This window comes from Bison bison, unplaced genomic scaffold, assembly GCF_000754665.1.
Source record: "Bison bison bison isolate TAMUID 2011002044 unplaced genomic scaffold, Bison_UMD1.0 scf7180017864309, whole genome shotgun sequence".
Taxonomy (NCBI): domain Eukaryota; kingdom Metazoa; phylum Chordata; class Mammalia; order Artiodactyla; family Bovidae; genus Bison; species Bison bison.
Window position 1 is genome coordinate 2,562,626 of NW_011494881.1, and position 25,323 is coordinate 2,587,948.

Consider the following 25,323-nt stretch of genomic DNA (forward strand, 5'->3'; position numbering starts at 1 on the left):
ATGTGAGCATCCACTAAGCCAAATCACATATAGTTCCTTACTCAATGACTGGTACACAAAGAGCATCCAAATATTTTTAGCTCCTTTTCTCATTTGAATTGATGCTTAATAATATTTCTGTGTTAAACTAATGTAATTGTTTTTGACAACCAAATCAGTTAATGTTGCTGAGAGTTTGGTCATTCAATCTTTTCTGGCATACAATAAACATTCATTAAATATTTATTGAATTGTGTAAATAATTTAGGACAACTCAACAATTAATACATTATTTTTATAGCATGCTATAGACAAATATTTTTTAAGTGACTATTTTGTGCCATGCCTTGAGATTGAAATTGTGTGGCCTACATAAAAATTTTTTATGGCTTCAATTCTCAAGGGCTGGTCTAGTTAAATAAATAAAGCATAAATGCATAAATGAAAACTCAGTGTAATTCAGCAATATAAGAAATGTTATAATCACTAGTTGTTTAATTACATAATATTTGGAAGGAAAGATAAGAAAGAAGGAAAGAAGAAAAGATAAAGGCAAGAAGGAAAGATAAACCAAGGAAATATTCCTGAAATTTTTGGAGACAAGGATTTGTGTAGAAGAGTGGCAGATCAGACCAGAAAGACTATTAATATTTTACAGGATCAAGATGATCACATTTCTGATTATACTAAGATATTTCTTATTCCAAGTTGAAATTTACAGAATACTGTCTGGCCAGTGGGCTGACTACAAAAAGATTTACTCCCAGCTCAGTTTACTCTGGGGTAAATTTTTGTGTTTAATTCCCCTTTGACATTATATATTTGTTTATTCCTTTTATTGACATTATCACCCACATTTTTTTTTTTTTTTACTGTACCATGTGGCTTACAGGATCTTAGTTACTTGACCAGGGATCAAATCCAGGCCCATGGCTATGAAAGTGCCAAGTCCTAACCACTAGATCACCAGGGACTTCCCTCACCCATATTTTTAATTAAAGTTTATTGTCTGGGTTAGAAGATGAAAGAAGAGGATTTCAAGGATATTAATGGGAGACCTCTTGATTAGACTAGGTTTTAACTAATCCATTCTCAGCTTGGAATGAAAAACAATTGGGTGAAGAGGCAAAATAAAAAAGGTTTTCCAGGTCTTCCTCTATTAAAGTACACTGCCTTTATTTGATAGGAAGTTTGTTAACACAAGACACACCAAATGAGTAAGTCCATTTATGCAAATAAAAACGTGAACTTGAATAGGGATATAAAATACAAATTCATTTTGATAGACTTCATGTAATCAGATAACTTCTCAGAAATGTGTATTAGTCCTTGCTATTTTAGTCAACCAATTTTATTGAGTCGTCTTTGTGAACAGTCCAAGTCTTAGTCATATGCTATTTTTCTGTTCTCTTCTAGATTCTGTTAAATAAACACCAAGTCCCTAAAATCAAAGTGATAACTTTAATAATCCTTTTCCATCGATACATATGAAAACAATAGCAAGTTTCCTTCATTGGGTGATTTCTGATTTTTTAACTAGCCTGTATAATTACTCTTCATTAGAAGGCAATGGAGGCCAATGAAAAAAGAATACATTTAAAACTAAGAGGCCTAGGTTTGACTTCAACCAGCTGTGTAGCTCACCGGTTGGGTAACTTTGGTAAAGCTAAACTCCTTTAAGTATTAGTTTCCTCATGGGTGTCCCTGGTGGCTCAGACAGTAAAGAATCTGCCTGCAATGTGGGAGGATTAGATCCCTGGGTCAGGAAGATCCCCTGGAGAAGGGAATGGCTACACACTCCAGTACTCCTGCCTGGAGAATTCCATGGACAGAGGAGCCCAGCGGACTATAGTCCATGGGGTCACAAAGAGTCAGACACGACTGAGCTCGACTAACGACACACTTCCTTCTTATAACATGCAAATAACAATACCTTTTCAGGGTTGCTGTGAATGTTGAATTAAGAGATAAAGGCTGCTCCTGTCAGAGTACACTAGGATGAAAAGTTCATTCCCATTTCCTTTCCTTCAGGTAACTAGTGTTAGTGCAATTATTCAGGTCATGCATAAGAACAGTGAACTCTGGTTTCAGCTTTCTGAGATGTCCAAACTGCCCAAAAATAGAATCTTGAGTGGAATCCCCCAGAGCCTAGCACACTGGCATTTAAGATATTCTATGATACTGTTACAAAGAGAAAATATTTCAACTGTTATTTTTCTACCCTTAATTTGTAAAAAAAAAATTACCGACCCATGTTGATGTGCTGAGAAACAACACAAAGCATTTAAACTTACCTTCAAAAGAACAAAGCTTTTAAATTGTCTGAGCAAAATGATTATCGTAAATAGAAAAAAATTAGGTCTGTCAAAGCATTCAGACTGACTTCCAATGTCCTATCTTTCAGCATTAATGCCTCATGTTTTGGTCTATGTATCAATTCATGTTCTCAGCTAAAATATTGCAGACAGAATGTTTCTGAAAGCATTTGCTCTTTTTTCTTTGTTTTTTTCTCTTTTTGCTTGTTTGTTTAGTCATACAAAAGAATTTAGCATTGGTTTCTGTTAGAAAAATTATAAACAAAACTCTATGTGTTTCCTTAAGGAAGAGTAGGTCTTATGCTCACTTTTACCCTTTAAAAAAATGTTTGCAAGTACCACAGAAATGTGAACTTTTAAATATGTGCAGTAGTTAAGAGCACAGTTAGTCTTAGGTTGAATCCTGGCTCAGTCACTCATCCCTTGTGTGACCCTAAGCAAGTTTTTAACTTCTTTCTAAGCCCCAGGTTCTTAAACATAAAATGAGAATTCTAATAGTACCTACTTCAGAGATTGTTGAAGGAATATGTAAAATAAAGCACAATATCCAAAAGCAACTATACTTTAATAAAAATTAATTTTTAAAAAGCACAATGTCCATAAAGAGCATAGTGCCTAGCATAGTGCCTAGCAAACAGTTAAGGAATGTTAACTTAATTCTACTGAAATGATAAGCTTCTATGTGCATTGATATAAGCATTACATCAATGTAGGGACCAGTAGGAATCAATTGTAGACCTCAGGATTACATGCCTGATACTAATTGTCTTGGATTTCTTAAATAACTTAATGTTAGTCATAGATCCTCTTTTTAAAATAAAAAAAACCCTAGGAACAGATTTTCTTCATGGAAATAATACTTCCTTAAAAGTATAAATGTTGATAAGTTCTCCATATCAAAAGCATGAGTAAAGGAAGACTTACTGTGCTTTCATGGAAACCATATAGTAAGGCTTTAAACTACCCCCACATTGGGCACACATTTAAGTATTACAATAATTGATTATTTCCCCATATTTACTTTAATTAAACTGTCAACCATACTTTCAGTTTTGAATCAAGTAAAGATGTTTACACATGTCACATGCATCCTGCTCATGGATATTTTGTGCATTCCTTACATTCTGTTCTTTTAAATGTTATCATTATTATCCTATTCATCTAAGAAGAAATCAAGAAAGTGTATTTCCTTAGTCATCTTAGTCATTATCCACCCCCACCCTCAATCCAGGCTAAGAACACCGTGCAGACTGAGTTATTAAAGTCGATCCGAAAGAGCAATCTGTTCTAAATGACTGTCCCAAGATCTGCCACGGAACCCTGTAAATACTCTTCATTACTCTGGCAGGGCAGTATCACATTTCCTTCATGCTACTTTTGTGGCTGACTCAAGTTAGGCAGTGAGATTTGGGCTTTGGATGATCCTGGTTGATTGATATAGGAATGGTCCTTCTCCTGGGACAGGTAATCAAATTTACTTTTCAGGATAGTAAGTATTCTGTTTATAGTTTTTTAAAATGCTTTTAGTTTGTAAAACTAGAAAGGTTTTGAACTTACAGCTTTTTAAATTCTTTTTTTAGTTTTAGTTTTAAGCAAATGTTTTCAGTACCATTGAGACGAAAAAGACATTTCTTAGGATTTAACTGTAGCTCTCAATTACATTGTATCATGTTTGTATAAGACCCTCTATAATCTACCATACATACATTGTTTTGGATGGTCAAGAACTTATCTCTATTGTGTTTTTCTCATTAGCAAAGATTAGAAAGTAATGTATGTCTCTGTTCTTTAAAAATAAGATATAGACGGTTGTTGTCATTTCATCTGATACACACCTCAATATAAGTCCATGAACTTTAAGCAAAACTCATTGAAAGTTTGGAATATGTGAGAAATTTCTTTTAAAGGATAAAAATCTATAGCAATTTGGAAAAATAGCAAACACAAAAATTTTATATGAATCTGCTAGCACAGATTCTTACACACTTATTCTCCAAGTGAAGACTTCCTCTATCATAGATCTTCCAGATTCTTGGACATTCCTGTGGATCACCCCAATGTGAGTAAATTGTTTCTATAACTGAGTGACTGAATTCAGAAAACAGCTGAAGGCAAGCACAGGATCATGTTCAAACCACAATAAACACATGTGTTAGATGGGCCACTCAACTTTGTGGGTAAGGCTTAAGACATGTAACCTTGTATTTACCTGACACTTATGAATTTTGTTTTTAACTGTATTGGATTTAGATATATTTTTTTAAGCTTTAAGAATTATTCTTTGTCCTAATAAACTCTGTTAAAATCTCAACTAGTAGGTTTGTGGTGTAATGTAAGATGATATGCAAGTTATATTATATTACTTGCGAGCAGAAACCAACTTTTAAAAACTAGAATCTAGAATACAAGGTTCATGTATTGTATGCAAGGTATAATATAAAGTATTTATATGCATCTTTTTCCCCCAAAGAGCTCAAAAAATTTTTACAGTATCTGTATTCGAAATGTTACAGTAAAAATGAGAGGAGAAATATTAGTGTTATTCAGAAATTCTTTGTCTCTTTTTTTTGTAACTTTTTTTAAAAATGGATTTTACTTCTTCCTATTAATTCCTAATTTCACTGCCCAACCAACTCTATTTTATCTTTCAGTATGGGTCTCCTCCCACCTCAGTGTTCCATATACCTGGGTAAAAGGTAGGATATCAGGCTTATAATGGAACAGTTTGCAAGGAAGTCGAAATGTATTCACTTGCAGTGTGTGTGAACATTTCCCTTTGGAAGATCAAACTGTAGCACATCTATGTGCTAAATGAAACAGAGGTTCTATTTTTCCCTGTCCCTACTCAAGACTTAGTAGTCCTTATACTGATTATGCCTCAAGATCTGAATGGGATAAATGGGGAGAAAATCCTCTTTAAATAAAAAGAAATATTTGGGGCATCTACATAAATAGAAAATGCAGAAATACAATTAAGTAGGTTAATTTCAGAACAGGACTAGGTAAGAGAGCAAACAACCCTGTATATTGACGATTTAGATTAATGCAGTAATGAAAATAATCTATCCACATAACTCAGTTCTTCTTGTGCCTTCTTCCCTCCTCAGTAACTGTTCTTTTGACCTGGATTATTTTAAAGTTTTTCTCAATACTCTTTTTTATTCTGTCCATGTAATTTCAAGGTTCTTTAACAAAAGGTGTAGTGAAGCTTCTGATTTGATCATAGTAAACAAATTTTAAGTCTATTCAATATATTATAGAGTCTCAAGGTGACTGAAAAAGGTAAAAAAAGAAAAACCAAAATCTCTTAGTAAATACCATGAGGTCAAGAATCGGTATATTTTCCATGGACAGAGGAGCCTGGGAGGCTACAGTCCATGGGGTCGCAAAGAGTCGGACACAACTGAGCATTGCTTTATACCCAGTACCTGGTACCTAGTAGGTAGTAGGTACCAGGTACTAGGTATATCATTAATTAGATAAATATTTGCTGAATGAATGAACAGGAAGAAATTCTGCAAGTAGTTGGTGATTTAAGAAAAGTAGGTTTAAACCAATGTATTTTATGCTACCCAAATCTAAGAATGACCTTTTTAAGAAACAGTTAATTGCATTTATCTGAATTTTCAAGACCCAGGCTTCCACAGAGATTGAAATAATGGGGCTAAATTTTTTTTCCAAATTCATATTCTGAACAAGTACGAAATCCTATCAAAGAGCCTATCCTTGACAAAGTGGGTTTTTCAGCAGATGTTGGTTTGGTTAAGGATTCTTTTTCTCATTCAGTAATACTTGTGAAAGAAGAAATCGGGCATAGACCTTTTCAAAATAATATACAAAAAAAATGATTCCAGGATAGTAACAAATGAACAGAAGTTGTAATATATTACATTATACAGTAATTTAGACTTTTAAACAGTACCTGATTATCTTTTTTTTCTGAAAAAGTTTGTTCAAACTAATTTGTTACCAGGTTTATTCTCAGACTGATGGCTTTTTCCTCTCCATTTTTTCTGTGATCTCTAGCTACCAACTTTTAATGTTAGTTATCGTCTGCTTTTGCTAAGCTTTTGGACAAACAACAAAAAAAGATCTCTCAGCTTTAAGATGTTAGAGCTCACCTTCATGCTGGCTTTTCACAGCCAAATTTCCTAAAATGGATCAGTGATTAAATGAGAGTAAATTTCCCATGAATTAAGATTAATTCTCATAAAAATTAAGAATTTTGAAATATTTCAAAAATAATGCCGTTTTCTTTGAATGTGCTATCATGAATCCAGTATTAATTCTAAACATAAATCAATAAACAACTTGGGCCTCTAAGCTGTAAGTGAAATTCTATAGGTGGGAAAACTGACTGACCCCCACCGCCCATAGGTGCTGTCCTGCCGTGGAATCCCTTTGCTCAGTGTTCTCCTATCCAATCAGGTGGAATGTTTCACAGGCACATGGTTTATACAGCTCAAAATAACTTGGGACCTGTGAGCTGACAAATGCTCTGGCTCCGGTGGTGACAGGTTGTCCAGCTTCTAACAGCCATCTTCACTGAAACTAAGGTTAACTCCTCACTCTCTATGGACGGCTGCTCTCTATTTCCAAGGGCGTGAAGAATTTTCTTTTTCTCCTGGGCTTTCATCTAAGCATTCTCCTTGGATAATTATCATCACAGTGGAGTGCCTGGGTTGGACATCCTCATCTGGGTCAACTGAAAAAAGAAAGGTAATATCCAGATTTAAGTTCTCGAGTGTGTTTTGATAACAAGAAACTGACAATGGGAAAGGGGGGATTTCGGAGACCTAATTTCTGTTGTGTGGAATGAAACCGAGGCTAACTTCCTAATTATATATGATGGGACACAAAATTACATGAAAAATAAAGTTTTCTACATGGTCAGATTTTACAGGGGGGTTGATGAGACCCTCAGAGATCACAGCCTACTCAGGTCCTAAGGGAAAATATCTCAACAGAGGAAGTCATGACATGTGTGTATCATTGGCATTTTCCATACATTCTTTTATTAAAATAATGGTGTTTATATGGAGAATATGTGTGCAATGCCTATTTCCTTTTTAATGGAAATCAAACCTAAAATAATATGACTCCATAGTTAAAGACTTTCATTTAACATTTTTTTATCATGTAAAAGGATATGCTTGCTATATTTAGTGCTGGGAGATCTGCTCCCTGGATTAATGTACACAACAGCTGCAGAAAGTCTTGCTCAAAGGACATTGCTCTTTCTTTCTCTCCTTTCTCTCTCTCTCTCTCTCTCTCTCTCCCTCCCTCCCTCCCTTTTCAGCTGCAGCAGAAAGACGCTTGACAGTCAGTGGCAAGTGTTTGGCCTGGTACATTGCACTATTAGCAGTAATTAGATGCACAACTTGAATTATTTTTTTAATGATCATATAAGCAAAGAAAAAGAGAACATGAGTAAATCTGTATTTCCATTTCCCAAAAGTGAACATTACAGTAAGAGTGCTAAGAAATTTTACTATCTTATCAACAGATTTTTTCTTTTTACTCATACTTGTTAAAGATACTAGCATCAATCTATTTGATAGAAATAAAACAGATAACCAGTTTCCTTTCTCAAAAAATTATGATTCAACTACTTTCATACTGGTAATGATAAAATGAATTCTACAAGGTCTAAATTAAAAATTTGTTATAACTTTTTAGCCTCTCCTTAATAATAACTCTTAACTTCACATAAAATACATATAATCCTTTTCTACAAAACTAGAATATCCAGACTTAAAGCTATAATAAACATATTTTTAAACAAAAATTAATATAAGCTATCTGATACACAATTTGACAATATGTAAACTATTTCAAATCAAGACCATCTCATGAAATCTGAAATATATGCACACTAACTTTGTCAGGAGACAAAATTATAAACATTACAGAATCTTATAATAATGGACTATGAAACAAACAGTTGGACATTATCCAAATTCTGGAGGTTTGTCTCTATTCCCACTTATAGAATATGGCTAATGCTATTGGAACTTGAGACAATGTATCAAAGCCCTAGTGTTCTATATGTCTATAATTTTGAATAAGACTCTATTCCAGACTCTAATACATCTATTGTATAACAGAATACACTTTCCAGCTCAAGGTGCTTACAAAGGCACATATTCAGCAGAACAGAACCACAATTCACAGACACAAGAAATTGAATGAGTTTGTACCCTGACTAGATTTGGGAATTTATAGAGCTGAATTTTCAAATTTACTTTTGAAGAAATGAGACTGCAGGTAAATTGGGTTTCACTGTGAAAGATCTTTAATGGACTAAAGTTAATATATGAAAAGGTGACAGCTAGATTTTTTTAACAGTTAACTCATATACGCAATAGGAGTAATGAACTCAGCTCATTAACCTGAAAATATAAAATGAATGAGACTGCCAACCCCAGAATAATTAGTTTCCTTCATTGACATTGAGATTTGACAAAGGCATTGCTTATTGGATGGTGTTATTGCCTATAACAAGACAAAAAATGAAAAGATTTTTTTTAACTTTTTCCCTCTCTTAAGAGATACAGAAGGATCAAACACCACAGAGATATTTTCTTAAATTTCTATGGTGCTTTACAGCTAACAGAGAGCTTTAGAACTGCTATGGCACTGTGCTTTTGCTTAAAGGGAGCAACCCAGGCACCGACAAAATGGTCTGTTGAGTAATTTAGGAACATGTGTTTAGCAGCTACATTTTTGGTGGGCACAAAAGTTGGTGTGACTGTTTACCTGCAATTACTGAAGAGCTCTTAGAGCTCATGTATAATTAGAGTCACCTTGACAAGCTCTGTACAGACTATGTGTGTTACATAGACCTCTACTTAGAGTCACAGTGCACCCCACAGTCTGGGATGGGCCCAGCAGAGCCTTCCCACCAAGGGCTTGAATTCCAACTAGATCTTGAGATCACAAACCTATTTGGGGTACTTGTTCCTTTCCCAATCTAGCGAATATGTCAGTTAAGGAAGTTATCACTTTTCAAATCCTTAACCACCTAAGGGAAATTGACACGAGTATTAGGAGAATGAGGAAAGTTGAAAATGTTTAAATTTTTTTCTTATTTTTCTTACTTAAAATGAATCTTTGAGTTAATGAGAATTGACAGAGTTTTCTTATTTGGGACTTCCTGTATAAGAACTAAGTTCATCATGAATGGTGAATTGAGAGTGAAATAAAACTTCATTTTTGTGAAGGGTTTGGTAGTCACCCTAGAATCCTGAAGGCTTCTTACTTGGCTTCCATTAACCTTTTCATGGGTCATAGACTTTACTTCTACACTACTTTTTTTCAATATTTCAGATTAAATACTAACTTTGGGCTCTGGTTCCAGCATCCTTTATACTAGTGCAAAGGATTACCTTAATTTTGTATAGTGTTCTACATGTCTAAAGTTCTTTCACAGAGAATTCCCTGGTAGTCCAGTGGTTAAGATTTCGCCTTCCAACACAGTGAGTGTGGGTTCAGTTCCTGGTCAGGGAGCTCAGATCCCACATGCCTTGTGGCCAAAAAAACACAAAACATAAAACAGAAGCAATATTGTAACAAAGTCAATACAGACTTTTAAAATAAAAATTAAAAATAACTTTAAAAAAAAATAAAGTTCTTTCACAAACCCTATGAAGTAAGCGGGGTAATTCTGTTCATCCTCCATTTAGAGGTGAGTTATGAGTTACTTAAAGACATCTATCTTTTCCTGTTCTAGGCAAAGTTAACTATTACATATTAGGTTGTCTTTGTGTTGATCTGGAGGGTAAAGCGTCTGCCTGCAATGTGGGAGACCTGGGTTCGATCTATGGGTTGGGAAGATCCCCTGGAGAAGGAAATGGCAACCCACTCCAGTACTCTTGCCTGGAGAATCCCATGGACGGAGGAGCCTGGTAGGCTACAGTCCACGGGGTCGCAAAGAGTCGGACACGACTGAGCGACTTCACTTTCTTTCTTTCTTTTAGCACCAGATTTGCTTTTTCACTTAATACCTAAGAATACTTCATAGCCAGAAAACTTCAGTAATCATGTTTGAATTTAAATTACTTCATATAACATTTTGCAAAAGATCCATATTACAACCAAAAGATGAGTTAATAACTCATGATATTTCTAATGATAAGGTAGTCTTAGAACCTACAGAAGAATATTGTTGTGTTAATAAGACTTGAGAAATATGTCCAAAGGTATCAGCATTAAGTTTTGTTTTTATAAACCAGACTCTTAAATTTTAAGCAAGTCCTGAGGTGAGATCTCTTTTTCAGGAAAATTCATAGGGGAAAAAAAATAGAGATATTTAGCAAAATAAAGTGAAGAACATTCAGTAAGCATTCTATGTGGCTAAATTAATTTACATGATTTACTGAAGTTGGTCTTGATGCCACATTAATTGCCTCATTTCAAACCTAAGACCATTTCATCAAAACCATAATCTGTTTCCAAGGATATTTACTGATTCTTATTTTGAAAATGGCAGAATATCTGTTTCAATTTTATAAGCAGCAGAAAGAAGGAAGCAATGTCCAATGTTTAGCACTGTGAACACACCACTTGAAATGTCTAAGAGAACTTTGACATCTGTCAAATGAAATGTCTAAGAGAACACTTCTTAAAACCTGCTTCTGCCTCATCCCAGTAAATAATTCCACCATTCACCTAGTTGTTTAGGTTACAAATACTAGAATCACTCTTGACTCTGCTCTTTCTCTTGTATTCCACTTTCAATCCATCAGCAGATCATACTAGCTCTATTTTCAAAAGATACCTCAAATCTGGCCATTTCTCGCTACCTCCCACTGATACCACTCATTGATCCCAACTAGCATCATTTCTTGCATTCTTTGCATAGCAGCCACAGTTGAACTTTTTCAAAACCATGTTATCTGCTTCAAAAAACTTTAGATGGTTTCCCATTCACATGTTTAATAAAACTCAAAGTCTTTCCTATGGTCTGAAAGCCTTCACATGCCCTAGCCCTCTACTCTTCTTTTTCACTCACCTCCTGGAACACTGGGCTTGACTCAAACACACCAAACATTCACCTTCCCTGGCCTTGACACTTACTGCTTCCTCAGTCAGGAATATTCTTCCTCCCAGATGGTCACATGGCTAACGTCTCCACTGCATGAGAAGCTTTGCCTGATATCCCTAGCCTAAATAGCACGTCTTCTTCTCTACCCCATCATTCTCTATTCCCTTGCCCTACTTTATTTTTCTTCTTAACATTTATATATTCTCCACTAGAATGTCAGCTCCATGAGGGCAAGGACTTTGTCTTTTGTTCACTGATGAATCCTCGGGGCCTAGAACAGTGCCTGGCACATAGTAAATGCTCAATTAATATTTATTGGATGAATAAATGCAAGCGGGGTTATCCATAATAGCTCTTAGTTTTTTAAAAGTATAAATTTTATACAGATAGTTTTTAAATTAATGCCTGAAACAGAAAGTAATATATGTTCATATTTCCTATTTTAGGTAGTATCTATCAGTTTAGCAATTTATATATGCATTTCCACCTAAGAACTAACTGAGATGAAATTGTTATTACCCCATTTGATAGATGAGGATAATTGAGATTCAGATGCATTAAATGACTTGCTCAAGAAGCAAAATTATTTAGTGTTGGACTTGAGATTCAAACCAAGTTTTTTAAATTACAATCAGGTGTTCTTTGATACTTCTGGTATGAAAAAAACACATAATTCTAGTTATTTTATCCACCATAAATACATTTTTATTTGAAAGTTACTTTGAATTTCCTACTACTTTTACCAGTTTATATTTTTTCTTTGTGTCTATAAATTTCCTCTGTAAATATTTCTATGTATCTGTCTTACTTTAGCCTGCAACTTAAAAACAATAGATTTAGTAGGAAGTTCTAATGAACAAAATAATTCAACAGATACTTTTTGATTACCTTCTATATGCTGTGCGTGCACAGAGATGATGGTATACAAAACAAAGTGAGGTAATAGTAAATAGGCAAATATATACTGAAATAAGGGCTGCGTTTGAGGGTTAAGACAGTGAATTTGGGGAGCATATTGGACAGGGACCCAATTCAGGAAAAAGAAGAAATTCCAGGGCCAAGTGTCAGGTAAGAGCTAAAGACTGTACAGGACTTGGGCCAATAAGATAGCAAAAATACATGAAGAGAGGGAGCAGCCTGAGCAAAGATATGTACAAAGATCTGCAGGGAGCATAGTTTGTTCACAAGACTATTTCAATGGAGTATAGATATGCTAAAATTAGAGTTCGATTTCTCTTCAAAATGTGTCCTTGCATCAAGTCATGTCACTAGTTCTACTTCCATTTCTTATCATGGTATGTGGCCACAGTTGTTAAATAATAATAAATAATAGTACCTACCCTATATTGACTGTTTACTAAATGCCAAGCACATTTAATAACCCTTCAGCCTATGAGATGGCTACATTATTATCCCTGTTTACAAACAAGCAAACTGAGGCTTATAGAGGTTAAGTAATTTTCTTAAGTTTATACAGCTAGGAACTGTCAGGATTAGGCTTTGAACCAAAGTGTTAACAAATGCTACATTCAAACATTAAAGAAATCCTTAATTTTGAACACCTGGAATTTTTGTTAAAATAATTTCTCATGACTAAGCATCAGAACAGGTACACATTTATACCTCAATTGGCTCCTTTTCTTTAAAAAAAGAAAAAAAATATTTGTAGAGAGCAGTAATTACTTATATGAGTATTTTATTCTGTATTTGCACCATAAATATAAACTTTCTGGAAGTTCTTCAACACTAACATCACCTTTTACCTAAATATTATCTTTTTACTAACATCAGTTGAGCTCTCACTATAGTGGTTGGCCCTGTTAAGAGATTTGCATTCATAATGTTATTAATCCTCACTCCCCTGGGAAATAGATATTATCCATGTTTCACAGATGAGAAGTTAGGTAATTTTCTCAAAGTCACACAACTCCTAAGAGATGAAGCCAGAATATGAAAACAGATTTATCTGATTCCAAACCCAATGCTCACTCCATGTTGCCCCAAGATAAAAGCCATCTTAAACTAAACAATTAAAGACAAAGTCACATTAAAACACAATATACAAGGTACTCTTTCTGCCCCCTTCTGATGCCTATGTCAGAAGCTTTTTCTATCTCCTTTATACTTTAATAAAACTTTATTACACACAAAAAAAAATAAATAAATAAAACACAATATACAGTAATGTCCAACTAATAGAGGGGACATCCTGATTTATAAATCACTTAATTTTTCTTCTCACATTTAAATATATACATAAACTCAAACTAGGTTAATGGGACAGTTGATTTACAAATGGAAAGGATTTTCAATCAGTATATTAATCATATTTTTCAAATAGCATTTTGCACCTTATTTTAATATCTTTAACTGTTCCTCTACAAAGTAAATGTACAAAGTGACAAATTTTCTGCTGGGCTCTCAATTACATTATTATGTACTATTTTGTATATCCTTCAGGGTTCTTCAAAATTTAATACAGTCATATAGTTCTATTTAATGAGTATATCATAATTTAACTAATTTTTATTGGACATGGTTCCACTCTTTTAATATTATCATCCATACTATGATGAATATCTTTGTAGATAAATCTTCACACCCATCCAACCCCTCTGCATTTTCAGTTAATCTTTTTTAAAGTACATATTCATTTATTTGACTGTGCCGGCTCTTGGCTGCAGCATGTGGGATCTAGTTCCTTGACCAGGGATCAAACCCGGGTCCCCTGCATTGGGAGCATGGAATCTTAGCTGCTGGACCACCAGGGAAGTCCCTCAATCAATCTTTTTTTGAGGCACAATAAACTTTACCCAAACAAGTGGCTCCAGTGGTGTCAATCTCAGCCTGTGGTTAGCAGACGGAAAAATATTTTGCTGTAGGTCATCCTTTCAGCCATCTCTAATTGTCCTCTCAAGGTGATTGCCTACCTTGTCAATTTAGAAGTTAGTTTTAAGTAGCATTCTAAAAGTATGAGAAGTAGGGCAGTCCCTAGGAAGCCCTACTTGTGATACATTGTGGTATTACAAATATTTTTACTTACAGTGAGGCTGTCATACAAAAGAAGGAAGAGAAATTAACTGAAATAAAATTTGTCATAGAATGTTAAAGCCCGAAAATATTCAGGATATTACTTTCCTCTCCACCTTTCCAGCACAAGGCACACAGTAGCCAAGAATGGCAAACAGCCTTCATCTTCATTACCAGCTCTGATTGGCTGGTGGTGGCTGAGGGAATGGAGACTTAAAAAAGTGAAGGTCAGTGGGAAGAATACTGTAATTAGTTGGCTACATCTCTAAAGGGGGAAAGAGAGGAGTAACAGCCTAAGGGTCACAAGCTTGCTAGCCCTCTAGTAAATGTCTGAGTGAATAAAATGGATGTGACAATAATACGACAGTGGTTTGCATTACCCAAACTTCTAGTCCAGGGGACTGAGCTAAAGTTACTATACTGAATGAAAGTTACCATACTATTTTTATAAGACGTTACAAATTATTTATTTTTTGAATAAATATATTCATATAACTTATGCGACTATATAATTGATTATAAGATATTCATATAATTATGATTTAAAAGTGAGAAAATGGTATACAGTAAAAAGTGTCCTGTATTGAACCCCACTTCCCTGTGTTCCATATCTCCTCTTCACCAATGTTAATTTAAGAGATTTTTTTTTTAAACCTAGGTGTACTCACACTTTTATAGAAATTAATTAATTATACCTTATTTGAAAAAGCTAAATCACTACAGTTTTCAAGAGCAAATTGAGCCTACAAACAATATTGAATTTAAACAATTAGTTTCTAGTCATAAAAGCATTATTTATTTTCATGAGCTAGATCAAGTTTTTATTTTTCAGTAACAAGATTATTTTATCAAAATCTCTTAATTTCTGTTATTTTATTACATTCAGGGGGAAGGGGAAAGAATGGAGAGAAAATCTCTGTATATGAGAAACTCCTCTAAAACTAAAAGCCCTTTATAGATATTATCAAAATTGTGCTTAGAAACTATATTTAATGTCTCCATGGTTATAGCATAGCTTTCAACATTGAACTCATATTTAAAGATTAATTTAATAAAGTGATAATCACCCATGCTTTTATTTCCAGTTTCGGGGAAACCTCATTCAGTTCCTCTCCATTTTACAATTTGAGAAGTCTTTAAACTTTGTGAAAGTTATCAAAATTAGGTAATTTTAATTTTAAGGTTTAAGTTCTTAAGTATCTATCATGCTATAATCAACACAGACCTATTATTCTGTAGAAATAATCTAAACATTTTGTCATTATTGCTATTTTGTGACAGCATGCAAGACGACAGCCTAGAAGCTTCTACTTCCATATCTCAGCTTCTGAGAGAAAGCTATTTGGCTGAAACTAGGCATCGGGGAAATAATGAGAGGAGTCGAGCAGAGCCTTCCTCCAACCCTTTCCATTTTGGGGGTTCTTCTGGAGCTGCTGAAGGTGGAGGAGGCCAAGATGACCTTCCAGATCTTTCAGCCTTTCTGAGCCAAGAAGAATTAGATGAAAGTGTCAATCTGGCAAGATTGGCAATCAATTATGACCCTCTGGAGAAAGCAGATGAAGCTCAAGCTAGAAAACGTTTTTCTTCTGATCAGACGAAACACTCATCTATATCAAGTTTTGACCCTAACTTCTGCCAGGATAACTCTCAAAGCCCTACCAACTCTAAAGAGAGCCTCCAGGAGACAAAAAGGCCACAGTACAGTTCTGAAGCCCAGTCCAAAAAAGTATTCTTAAATAAGGCTGCCGATTTCATCGAAGAGCTCTCATCCCTTTTCAAAGCCCATAGCTCCAAAAGGATTAGACCTCGTGCCTGCAAAAACCACAAGAGTAAACTGGAATCGCAAAACCAAGTTATGCAGGAAAACAGCTCCAGTTTCCCTGATTTATCAGAAAGAAGAGAAAGATCTTCAGTTCCCATACCTATCCCTGCAGATACCAGGGATAATGAAGTGAACCATGCGCTGGAACAGCAGGAAGCTAAGAGGCGTGAAGCTGAGCAGGCTGCTGGTGAGGCGGCCAGTGGAGACACCACCCCAGGGTCCTCTCCTTCTTCTTTGTACTATGAAGAACCTCTGGGGCAACCTCCCCGGTTCACACAAAAGTTACGGAGCAGAGAAGTTCCAGAAGGAACCAGAGTACAGTTGGATTGCATAGTGGTAGGAATTCCACCACCTCAAGTAAGGTAAAAATGTCCCATTAGTAATGCTTGGTAATTACTTTCCATCTATTGTGATCCTTCTAATTTTATCTTTCAAGTATGTGGTTTCAAAGATTATATGCTCCCTTTGAGAAAAACAGAGTTTAAAGCAAACTGTCCAACGGAAGTATAATATTAGACACATGTGCAATGTAAAATTTTCTAATAGTCACATTTTTAAAAAATAAAATAACTTGGGGTGAAATTGATTTTTAAAACTATATTATTCAACCAATATATTAAAAAAAACTACCATTTCAACATGTAATCAATATGAAAATTATTAATAAGACATTTTATATTCCTTTTGTCACACTAGGGCTTCAAAATCTAATGTGAATTTTGCACTGACAGCACATCTCAGTATGGATGCTAAATTTTTCTAGGAAATACTTAATGTGCATTTAGAGTTCATAAAATATACAGTTGAAAAACTACACTGTAAGATCCAAGTTGTTCCAAACATATTTGAACGGTCTGTCAGAACTGAATTGAGTATCAGCTTTTACATTTAAATTAATTAAGGTTAAATAAAATTAAGAATTCAGTTCCTCAGTTGCACTGGCCACATTCCAAGTGTCCACATGTGGCTAATGACCATGGTATTAGCACAGGCCTACAGCCTATAGCTTAAAAAAAAGTCTTTATGATCTATACTCAACAAATACCTATGGTAGTTTTTAATTTAAAAAAAAGCCGAATAATAGAAAAAGTGTGATAGGATAAAGATACAATAAAATTGGTAAAGATCAATTTAAAGTTTATTTTACACGTATTTATTATATACTTTTTGATTTATTCTAGGTATGTAAGCAGGGCATCATCTTTTTTGCAAAATAATATTATAGGGCAGTAATAGCACTTGTATTAATAATAATATTTTAAATTATGTACGCTTATTGATTAAAGGAATTCTAGTCTAAAAGCAAATTTATATATTGAATTCTGCTTTTCAGAGTCAACATAAGGCAATACTCAATACTATTTCTACAATGGCATATACATGTTACTATCTAGTTAAACAACTGAGCTCCTTGAGGAAAGGAGTGTCTCGAGCACCAGGCATAGCTCCTAGCCTATAGTAGTCATGCATAATACATTAGTCGCTAGATTATGAGTATACTAATGGATAAAGAAACAGGAAAACAAGAAACTCGACTTAGATTTCAATCAGGAGTGAGACAATTGGCCTAAGACGTGGCAAAGGGTTGGAACAGCATAACAAAGGGAAGTGTCTACCCTTCTCTACGCATACCTGATGACACTCCCTGGGACTCTGGTCAGTGATGCTGGCAAGATGTCATCATAGCACCATGATGGATACTACTCAGTGGCATCTGGTCAGTCTAAGTAAGCTGGTGAGCACTCAAGTTATGGCACAGATACGGCTTACTTAGACTAGTTCTATCCATTCCACTAGTTTCTGGACATAGATTGGACCCTTTCAAAAAAATTAGACTAGGTCACTCAAGACTCATCCTCCCCATTCTTAATCATGACAATCTCAAACACAAAAAAGACTTGGGGCTCTTGTGAGAAAAATCACTCAGGAGAATTACAAAATACTCATTCCCCCCAAAAACAAAGTAATATGGTGGTTACTCAGAAACAACTTAGTCAACCAATTAAATATTTACAAATTTAAGAGTGAAAGAAATACACACAACTACCACGCAGCAATACTCATTTTTACCTGGAAAGAATTTCTTTAGTGATAGCATTCATGCCTATATCCCAGCCACTGGTTTGATGGCAGGAAATTAATATGTATTCACTAAGTATTTTCTGAATTCATCACAGTAATCATATTAATATTAAGAAAAAACTTAGGATTGTCTAAATAGATTGTTTTTGATGTTGTTGTTCAGTCGCTAAGTTATGTCCAACTCTGCAACCCCATGGACTGCAGCATGCCAGGCTTCCCTGTCCTTCACTGTTCAAACTCATGTCCATTGAGTCAGTGATGCTATCTATCCATCTCATCCTCTGCCATCCCCTCCTCATTTTGACTTCAATTTTTCTCAGCATGAAGGTCTTTTCCAATGAGTCAGCTCTTTGCATCAGGTGGCCAAAGTATTGGAGCTTCAGCATCAGTCCTTCCAATGAATATTCAAGGAATATTACTTTGAATATTCAATGAAAATTATTTTCCTACATATAAATGTATATAACTTTAATCAGAAACCAAGTATACGTACCTAGCTTTTACTCTAAACTCAGCACTGTGACCAATACAATGACAGAGGCAATATAAACATGTGTCCCTGCTCTCAAGGAACTTGCAACCTCAATTAAAGAAATCATCCTAACTCTACTCAATACTCTGTAACGGCTTATATGGAAAGAGAATCTAAAAAAAAGAGTGGAGATATAGATATATATAGATATAGATAAACTGATTCACTTTGCTGTACACCTGAAACTAACATTACATGTAAATATACTATATTACAATAAAAATGATAATAAAGAATTCACCCTAATTTTTATAGGACAATGAAGGGCTGGAGGACTAGATAGGTCAAAGAAGACTTCAGAGACATAAGGGAATTTTAGCTGAACCTTGAAGAAAGAAGAAAGTTAAGTAGAAATGTAAATCATTTATTCATTCAACAAATACCTACTGAGTTACTAAAGTGACTCATTGAGAGTACAAAACAATTGGGAGCTACTGGAGGTCAGGGACCTTGTTTTGAAACCAAGGGTAAAACTATTCTAAGAGGGTAGCTCACAGTCTAATAGAGCAGTCAGACAGACATATGATCAAAACATTGCAATACTGTGTAATAAGGGCTGTAACAGAAGTATGCATGGAATGGCAGCTCAAAGGAAGATTGATATTTGGCCTGAAGGGCAGGATGAAGGAAGTGTTAATGCTGGAGGTGCCACTTCAGTTGAGAAAACTTAAGGTGGAAGAGGAAAGCAGGTGGAAAGGCCCAGAGACAAATGTTTTCAGGGAACTGCAGATACTTGGCTATGTGAGGAACATGGGATAACAGGTGAGGAAAGATAAGAGAAAAGACAGAAGAAGTAGGCAGAGGGACGGGTCCTTTTAGGCCAGGTCAACTCAATATGTTTATATAAAAGTACAGATGCTGGCGGAGTAATATTTTTAGATGACAGTGAAGAGACTGACCTAACTGGACAAGAGTGGAGCCAAATGATTTCGAAAAGCCTTGAAAGCAAAGCAGAATAGTTCCGACTTGGTTTCAAAATCAAGTGGAAAGCATTTAAGGTTGTGTATAAGGACATACTGAGATAAAAGGGAGAATTTAAGTAGAATAGGTCTGGATGAATGAGTTAGACCCCAAACAAATAGAGCCCCAAGGGCACTTTGGAGGCTGTGAAAGGTATTCCAGGCATCAGACACTCTGATATCAGACTGGGGTAGGGGCTGTGGGAAAGCACAGAAAAGCTGTGAGGGAGCAATATTTAGAAGAAATGAAACCAAGCTGAACTTGGTGACTGACTAGATAGGAAGGACATGAGTAAAAGACTGGTTCCACAAATTTGAAGCTGGGCACCTCAGAGAACCCTGGGGTCACTGTCAAGGTCTGAGAAGCTGGAGGAGGTGGATGATTTGAGTCTGAGGAGACGGAGGGCCCCTATCCAATAGGTAGCCAGAAACGTAGGACTGAAGGGCAAACGAGGGGGTAGTGGAACTGGAGACATTCCAAGGAATGCCCTGGACACTGGGAGATTTGGATGCAGTATCTCTGGCGTTACAAAGGGGCTATAAATACAGGTAACATTGGAACTCACATCCAGTTATGCTAGGCTGGGGCACGGTTTTTTCCAACCTTCTTTTGGCAGGAATTCCTCCTCCCATTTTTCTCCTCACAATGAATATGTTACGTTACCCCAGTACATACTTTACACACACATACACACACACACACACACACACACACACAGATTTCTTAAAGATGAGATTAGTGTTTCTGGGATTGAAGAGGATTGGGGTGGAGGAAGCATGCAGTCCTGCCTGCTTGCTCACCGCTGAAACTCCTAAAGCATCTCCATAGAACCCAAGAGCACAGATTTGGATTGAAAGAATGCCTTTAAAAATGCATTACAAGAATGAGGTGCTTTGGTTTGCCATAAAGGAAAACAGTACAGCCCAAAAGAAAAGTATCCTTTTTTCTATTTTTGCAAGAAAATATAACGCATATACCTGGCAACTGAGGTCTAACCTTGTATGTATGTGCCTCGGTGTGTTCTCCATATTTTACCCATGTTTCTATAATTCTAGTTTAGCAAACTGAAAAACGCTTTTGGCCTATATTTGTTGATTTCCAAGTTGACTGGGAAGAAATTGTTTTGTAAGGGTAGGATCCTGTATCATTAAAGCTAGCTGTTTTTGATAGCTTGTTAATTTTGGACATAGCTTCACTGGAGGAGCTGAAATACACTCATGCGTTACCCACAGATGAAAGAGTCTGCAGGAATTCACAGCAAATGGCCATGATCCCTTTTTGTATCCTGACTCGAAATTCTTTTCCCAGGAATGTACAGCTGGGTCACACTAAGTATGTTTGCTTGTACATAGCCCTCTGAAGCAGTAAAAACTTACCTTTTATAGATGCTGATGTCTGATTTGGCTGTTAAGTTTTGCTATTGCTACTTCTGGACATTTGCCTATGAGTGCCATGCTGAGGAATAAAAAGGAAATAAATTAGTTATAAAAACAAAGGATATTTTAAATTATATAAAATAGTATAAATAATTATATATGATATGTAATGTAAAATATTATATAAGTATTTTTAAATGCTACATTATTTAGGGGCTTTTTCTTCTACCTTTTGGGACAATCTAGATACCTTCATTTACTCATTCACGCAACAAATGTGAAGTGTCTGTTATGTGCCATGTACTCCTAGAGCCAATAAGATTATAGCAGTGAACAAGGAAAATCCCTTGCCTTCATGTATCTTGAAAGAAAAGTGAAGTCGCTCAATTGTGTCCAACTCTTTGCGACCCCATGGACTGCAGCCTACCAGGCTCCTCTGTCCTTGGAATTTTCCAGGCAATAGTACTGGAGTGGATTGCCATTTCCTTCTCCAGGGGATCTTCCCAACCCAGGGATTGAACCCAGGTCTCCCACATTATAGACAGACGCTTTACCGTCTGAGCCACCAGGGGAGTCCTGTATCTTAGGGTCTAGTAAAGATCACAGGCAAAAATCCCACAGTATTACATTATCATAATTGTGGTAAATATTATAAAGGAGGGCGCATATAGCAAAGGGACTAAACCTTGTGAATGGACTAGGGAAGGTTTTCCTAAAAGTATTAGAGCTGAGACAGAAAAGATGATGAGAGGTTAGCCTACCAAAGCGGGGTTTACAGAAAACTGTTGCCGGGTGAAGAAATAACGTACATGAGGCAGTGAGACAATGATTGACTTTACGGAACTGAAGGAACTAATGCCACCAGAATATGAAGAGTAAGGAGGAAATGGTTTGGGGTAAGTTCAGAGAACAGGGATAGAGACTAGATTTCAAAAGCCTCCCAGAACAAGCTACTCAAAGTGGGTCCCTGGACCAACAGGTCAGCATCACTTGGAATCTTGGTGGATGTGCAAATTTGCGGCTTCTATGTCAGACCTACTGAATTAAGCTCTCTAAAGGGCAGGCCCGGACATTTGTGTTTTAACCAAACTGCTATTTGTTTCTGTGCTAAGTACTTTTGCAGTCTCTTTGGAGACCTCCTCACCCAGGGGGACCGGCCCTTGATTCTATTCCTTAACCCAGATGTTGCAATCTCTACTTAAGGTTGTAACACCTGATTCTCAGTCCCACTCCTTAGTACACTCCTCACAGCCTCTTTCTGTTGATGTCACCTCACCCGAGCTGGTCATTCTTTGAGGTAGGATCCGTCGTCAGACAGAAAACCAAGCTACCTTGCGTGGTATCCATTTGGCCCCTGGGAAAACCGCACCTCTGCCCTCGCAAACTTCGGCAATGTAGGCTGCTTCCAGGGCAACCCTCTCCTCTTGCTCTTCCCTCTTGTGCTGTGCTTACTTTCTCAGTTGTGTCTGGCTCTTTGTGACCCCATAGACTGTAGCCCGCCAGGTTCCTCTGTCCTTAGGGATTCTCCAGGCAAGAATACTGGAGTGGGTTGCCACGCCTTTCTCCAGGGGATCTTCCTGACCCAGGGATCGAACCCACGTCTCCCACATTGTGGGCAGATTCTTTACTATCTGAGCCACCAGAGAAGCCCTCTTCCCTCTTGGGCAATGCTAAATATCATTTCACTTTGAAAGTTTCCAAGGCAAGAGTTGGGTGAAGCCTCTGTGCTGCCACCAACTCCAGGGGCTACAATAGAAGATCTCCAAGGAATTCCGTAGAAGGCCCTGTCATGTGGCCACTGACCTTCTCTAATCAATCTCCCAACCTCCTCATCTCTACTCCCAAAATGGACAAGGATCACCAGACTGAACTTTCTGAATTGCTTTAGAAGTGCATTTTTAAATAAATACTGAAGAATATCTAGAAGTACAGATACAGTATAAGAGTAATGGCACATCTATCTATATGCCCACATTAGTATTATTTTTAAGTTGAGTGTCTTCCTGATCCTGTCCCTTCCTCCTCCCCTTAGAGGTAACCAATAGCCCAAATCTTGTGTTTTCTCTTTAAATTTTCCTTAACAGTTTTTCTTCAGTTTAACAACATATCCTTATGTTCCTAACCAATACTGGAACAGAAGTATTTACTGGTGGAATGACAGAAAATCCTACATTGTTATTGTTGTTGTTCAGTCACCCAGTCATGTCCAACTGTTTGCAACCCCAAGGACTGCAGCACGCCAGGCCTCCCTGCCTCTCACCATCTCCCGAAGTTTGCCCAAGTTCACATCCATTGCATCAGTGATGCCATCCAGCCATCTCATCTTCTGAGGCCTCTTCTTCTGCCCTCAATCTTTCCCAGCATCAGGGACCGAAAAGCCTATATTTACATTAAAATAAGTCAAGGTGGGACACAGTAGAATATATAAAAAACACATTTGCTATCTGTTGATAATTTGTTGAAGCTAAGTGATATGCACGTAGGGGTTCATTATATAGTCTTTCTACTTTGTGGAAGTTTTTAAGTTCCCATAATAAAGTTTTGGGTTCTACCTGCCAATGCAGGAGAACTAAGAGATGCAAGTTCAATCCCTGGGTTGGGAAGACCCGCTGGAGGAGGGCATGGCAATCCACTCCAGTATTCTTGCCTGGAGAATCCCATGGACAGAGGAGCCTGACAGGGTCCATAGGATCACAGAGTTAGACACAGCTGAAGTGACTTAGCATGCATGCATGCATAATAAAGTTTTTAAAAAATAGTAAATTTTATATGTTGTAACATGTTTATGTGAGTAGAATCATAATGTATGTATTATTCTGGTACTTGAATTTTTTTCTAAAAAGTATATCCATGATGTTGTGTGTAACTCTAGTTCATTCATTTTCATTACTATACAATATTTTACTGTAAGGCTAGAGAACAGTATTATTAATGTACATTTGGGTGGCTATCAGCTTTTTCCCTAATATGAACAATGTTATTATAAATGGTCTAGTATATTCTCCTGGTGCATGAGTATGTTTAGGTATGGAACTGCTGGCAGAGTGTATACAATTTCACTTTATAATTACACCAAATTATTTTCCAAAGGAATTGTTTCAATTTACATTCCTACCAATGTTATATAAGAGTTCTGGTAGTTCTACATCATTGCCAACATGGATTTATCAGACCTTTTAATTTTACAGATCTGATGGGTATGGTATCTGATGAGTATGAAGGTTTTTTGTTGTGATTTAAATTTTCATTTCCACAGTTACTAATGAGGTTGAAAATTTCAAAAATATGTTTATTGAACATTTAGGGTTCATTTTCTATGAAGGGCCTGTTTACATCTGTCACTCGCTTTTTCTATCAGTTTGTTATTTTCTTATTGATCTGTAAGAATTTTAAAAATAAGATTAGGAGACTAACTAGATGACATTATGTGTTATGAAATATTCTCTCTCAGTTTGATTTGTCTTTTTATTTAAGGTATCATTTGATAATTAGATATTTTTAACTTTAGTATCAAAGTCTCCTTCATGGTTTTTAGTTTTTATAGCTTGTGCCTAGTTTACCAAGAATTTTCCACCTCGAGTTCAGTTCAGTTCAGTTCAGTCACTCAGTCGTGTCCAGCTCTTTGCGACCCCATGAATCACAGCACGCCAGGCCTCCCTGTCCATCACCAACTCCCGGAGTTCACCCAGACTCACGTCCATCGAGTCAGTGATGCCATCCAGCCATCTCATCCTCTGTCGTCCCCTTCTCTTCCTGCCCCCAATCCCTCCCAGCATCAGAGTCTTTTCCAATGAGTCAACTTTTCGCATGAGGTAGCCAAAGTACTGGAGTTTCAGCTTCAGCATCATTCCTTCCAAAGAAATCCCAGGGCTGATCTCCTTCAGAATGGAATGGTTGGATCTCCTTGCAGTCCAAGGGACTCTCAAGAGTCTTCTCCAACACCACAGTTCAAAAGCATCAATTCTTCGGCGCTCAGCCTTCTTCACAGTCCAACTCTCACATCCATACATGACCACAGGAAAAACCATAGTCTTGACTATGCGGACCTTTGTTGGCAAAGTAATGTCTCTGCTTTTGAATATGCTATCTAGGTTGGTCATAACTTTCCTTCCAAGGAGTAAGCATCTTTTAATTTCATGGCTGCAGTCACCATCTGTAGTGATTTTGGAGCCCAGAAAAAT

General features: G+C 36.4%; 1 protein-coding gene across 3 annotated transcripts in view; it reads left to right on the forward strand.

Annotated features, from left to right (window-relative positions):
* MYPN (myopalladin) overlaps positions 1 to 25,323 on the forward strand; it is a 107,108-nt gene that overhangs the window by 13,030 nt on the left and 68,755 nt on the right. The window contains exons 1-3 of one of the 3 annotated variants that reach the window (XM_010852156.1): positions 3,706 to 3,758; positions 6,672 to 7,013; positions 15,652 to 16,554. The exons of 1 other annotated variant lie outside the window; for it this stretch is intronic. In XM_010852156.1, the coding sequence (XP_010850458.1) occupies positions 15,653 to 16,554 (902 nt within the window). In that variant the 5' untranslated portion in view covers positions 3,706 to 3,758; positions 6,672 to 7,013; position 15,652. Of the gene's footprint in view, positions 1 to 3,705; positions 3,759 to 6,671; positions 7,014 to 15,651; positions 16,555 to 25,323 lie in introns of those variants that run through there. One more of the 3 variants, XM_010852157.1, reaches the window with a different exon arrangement.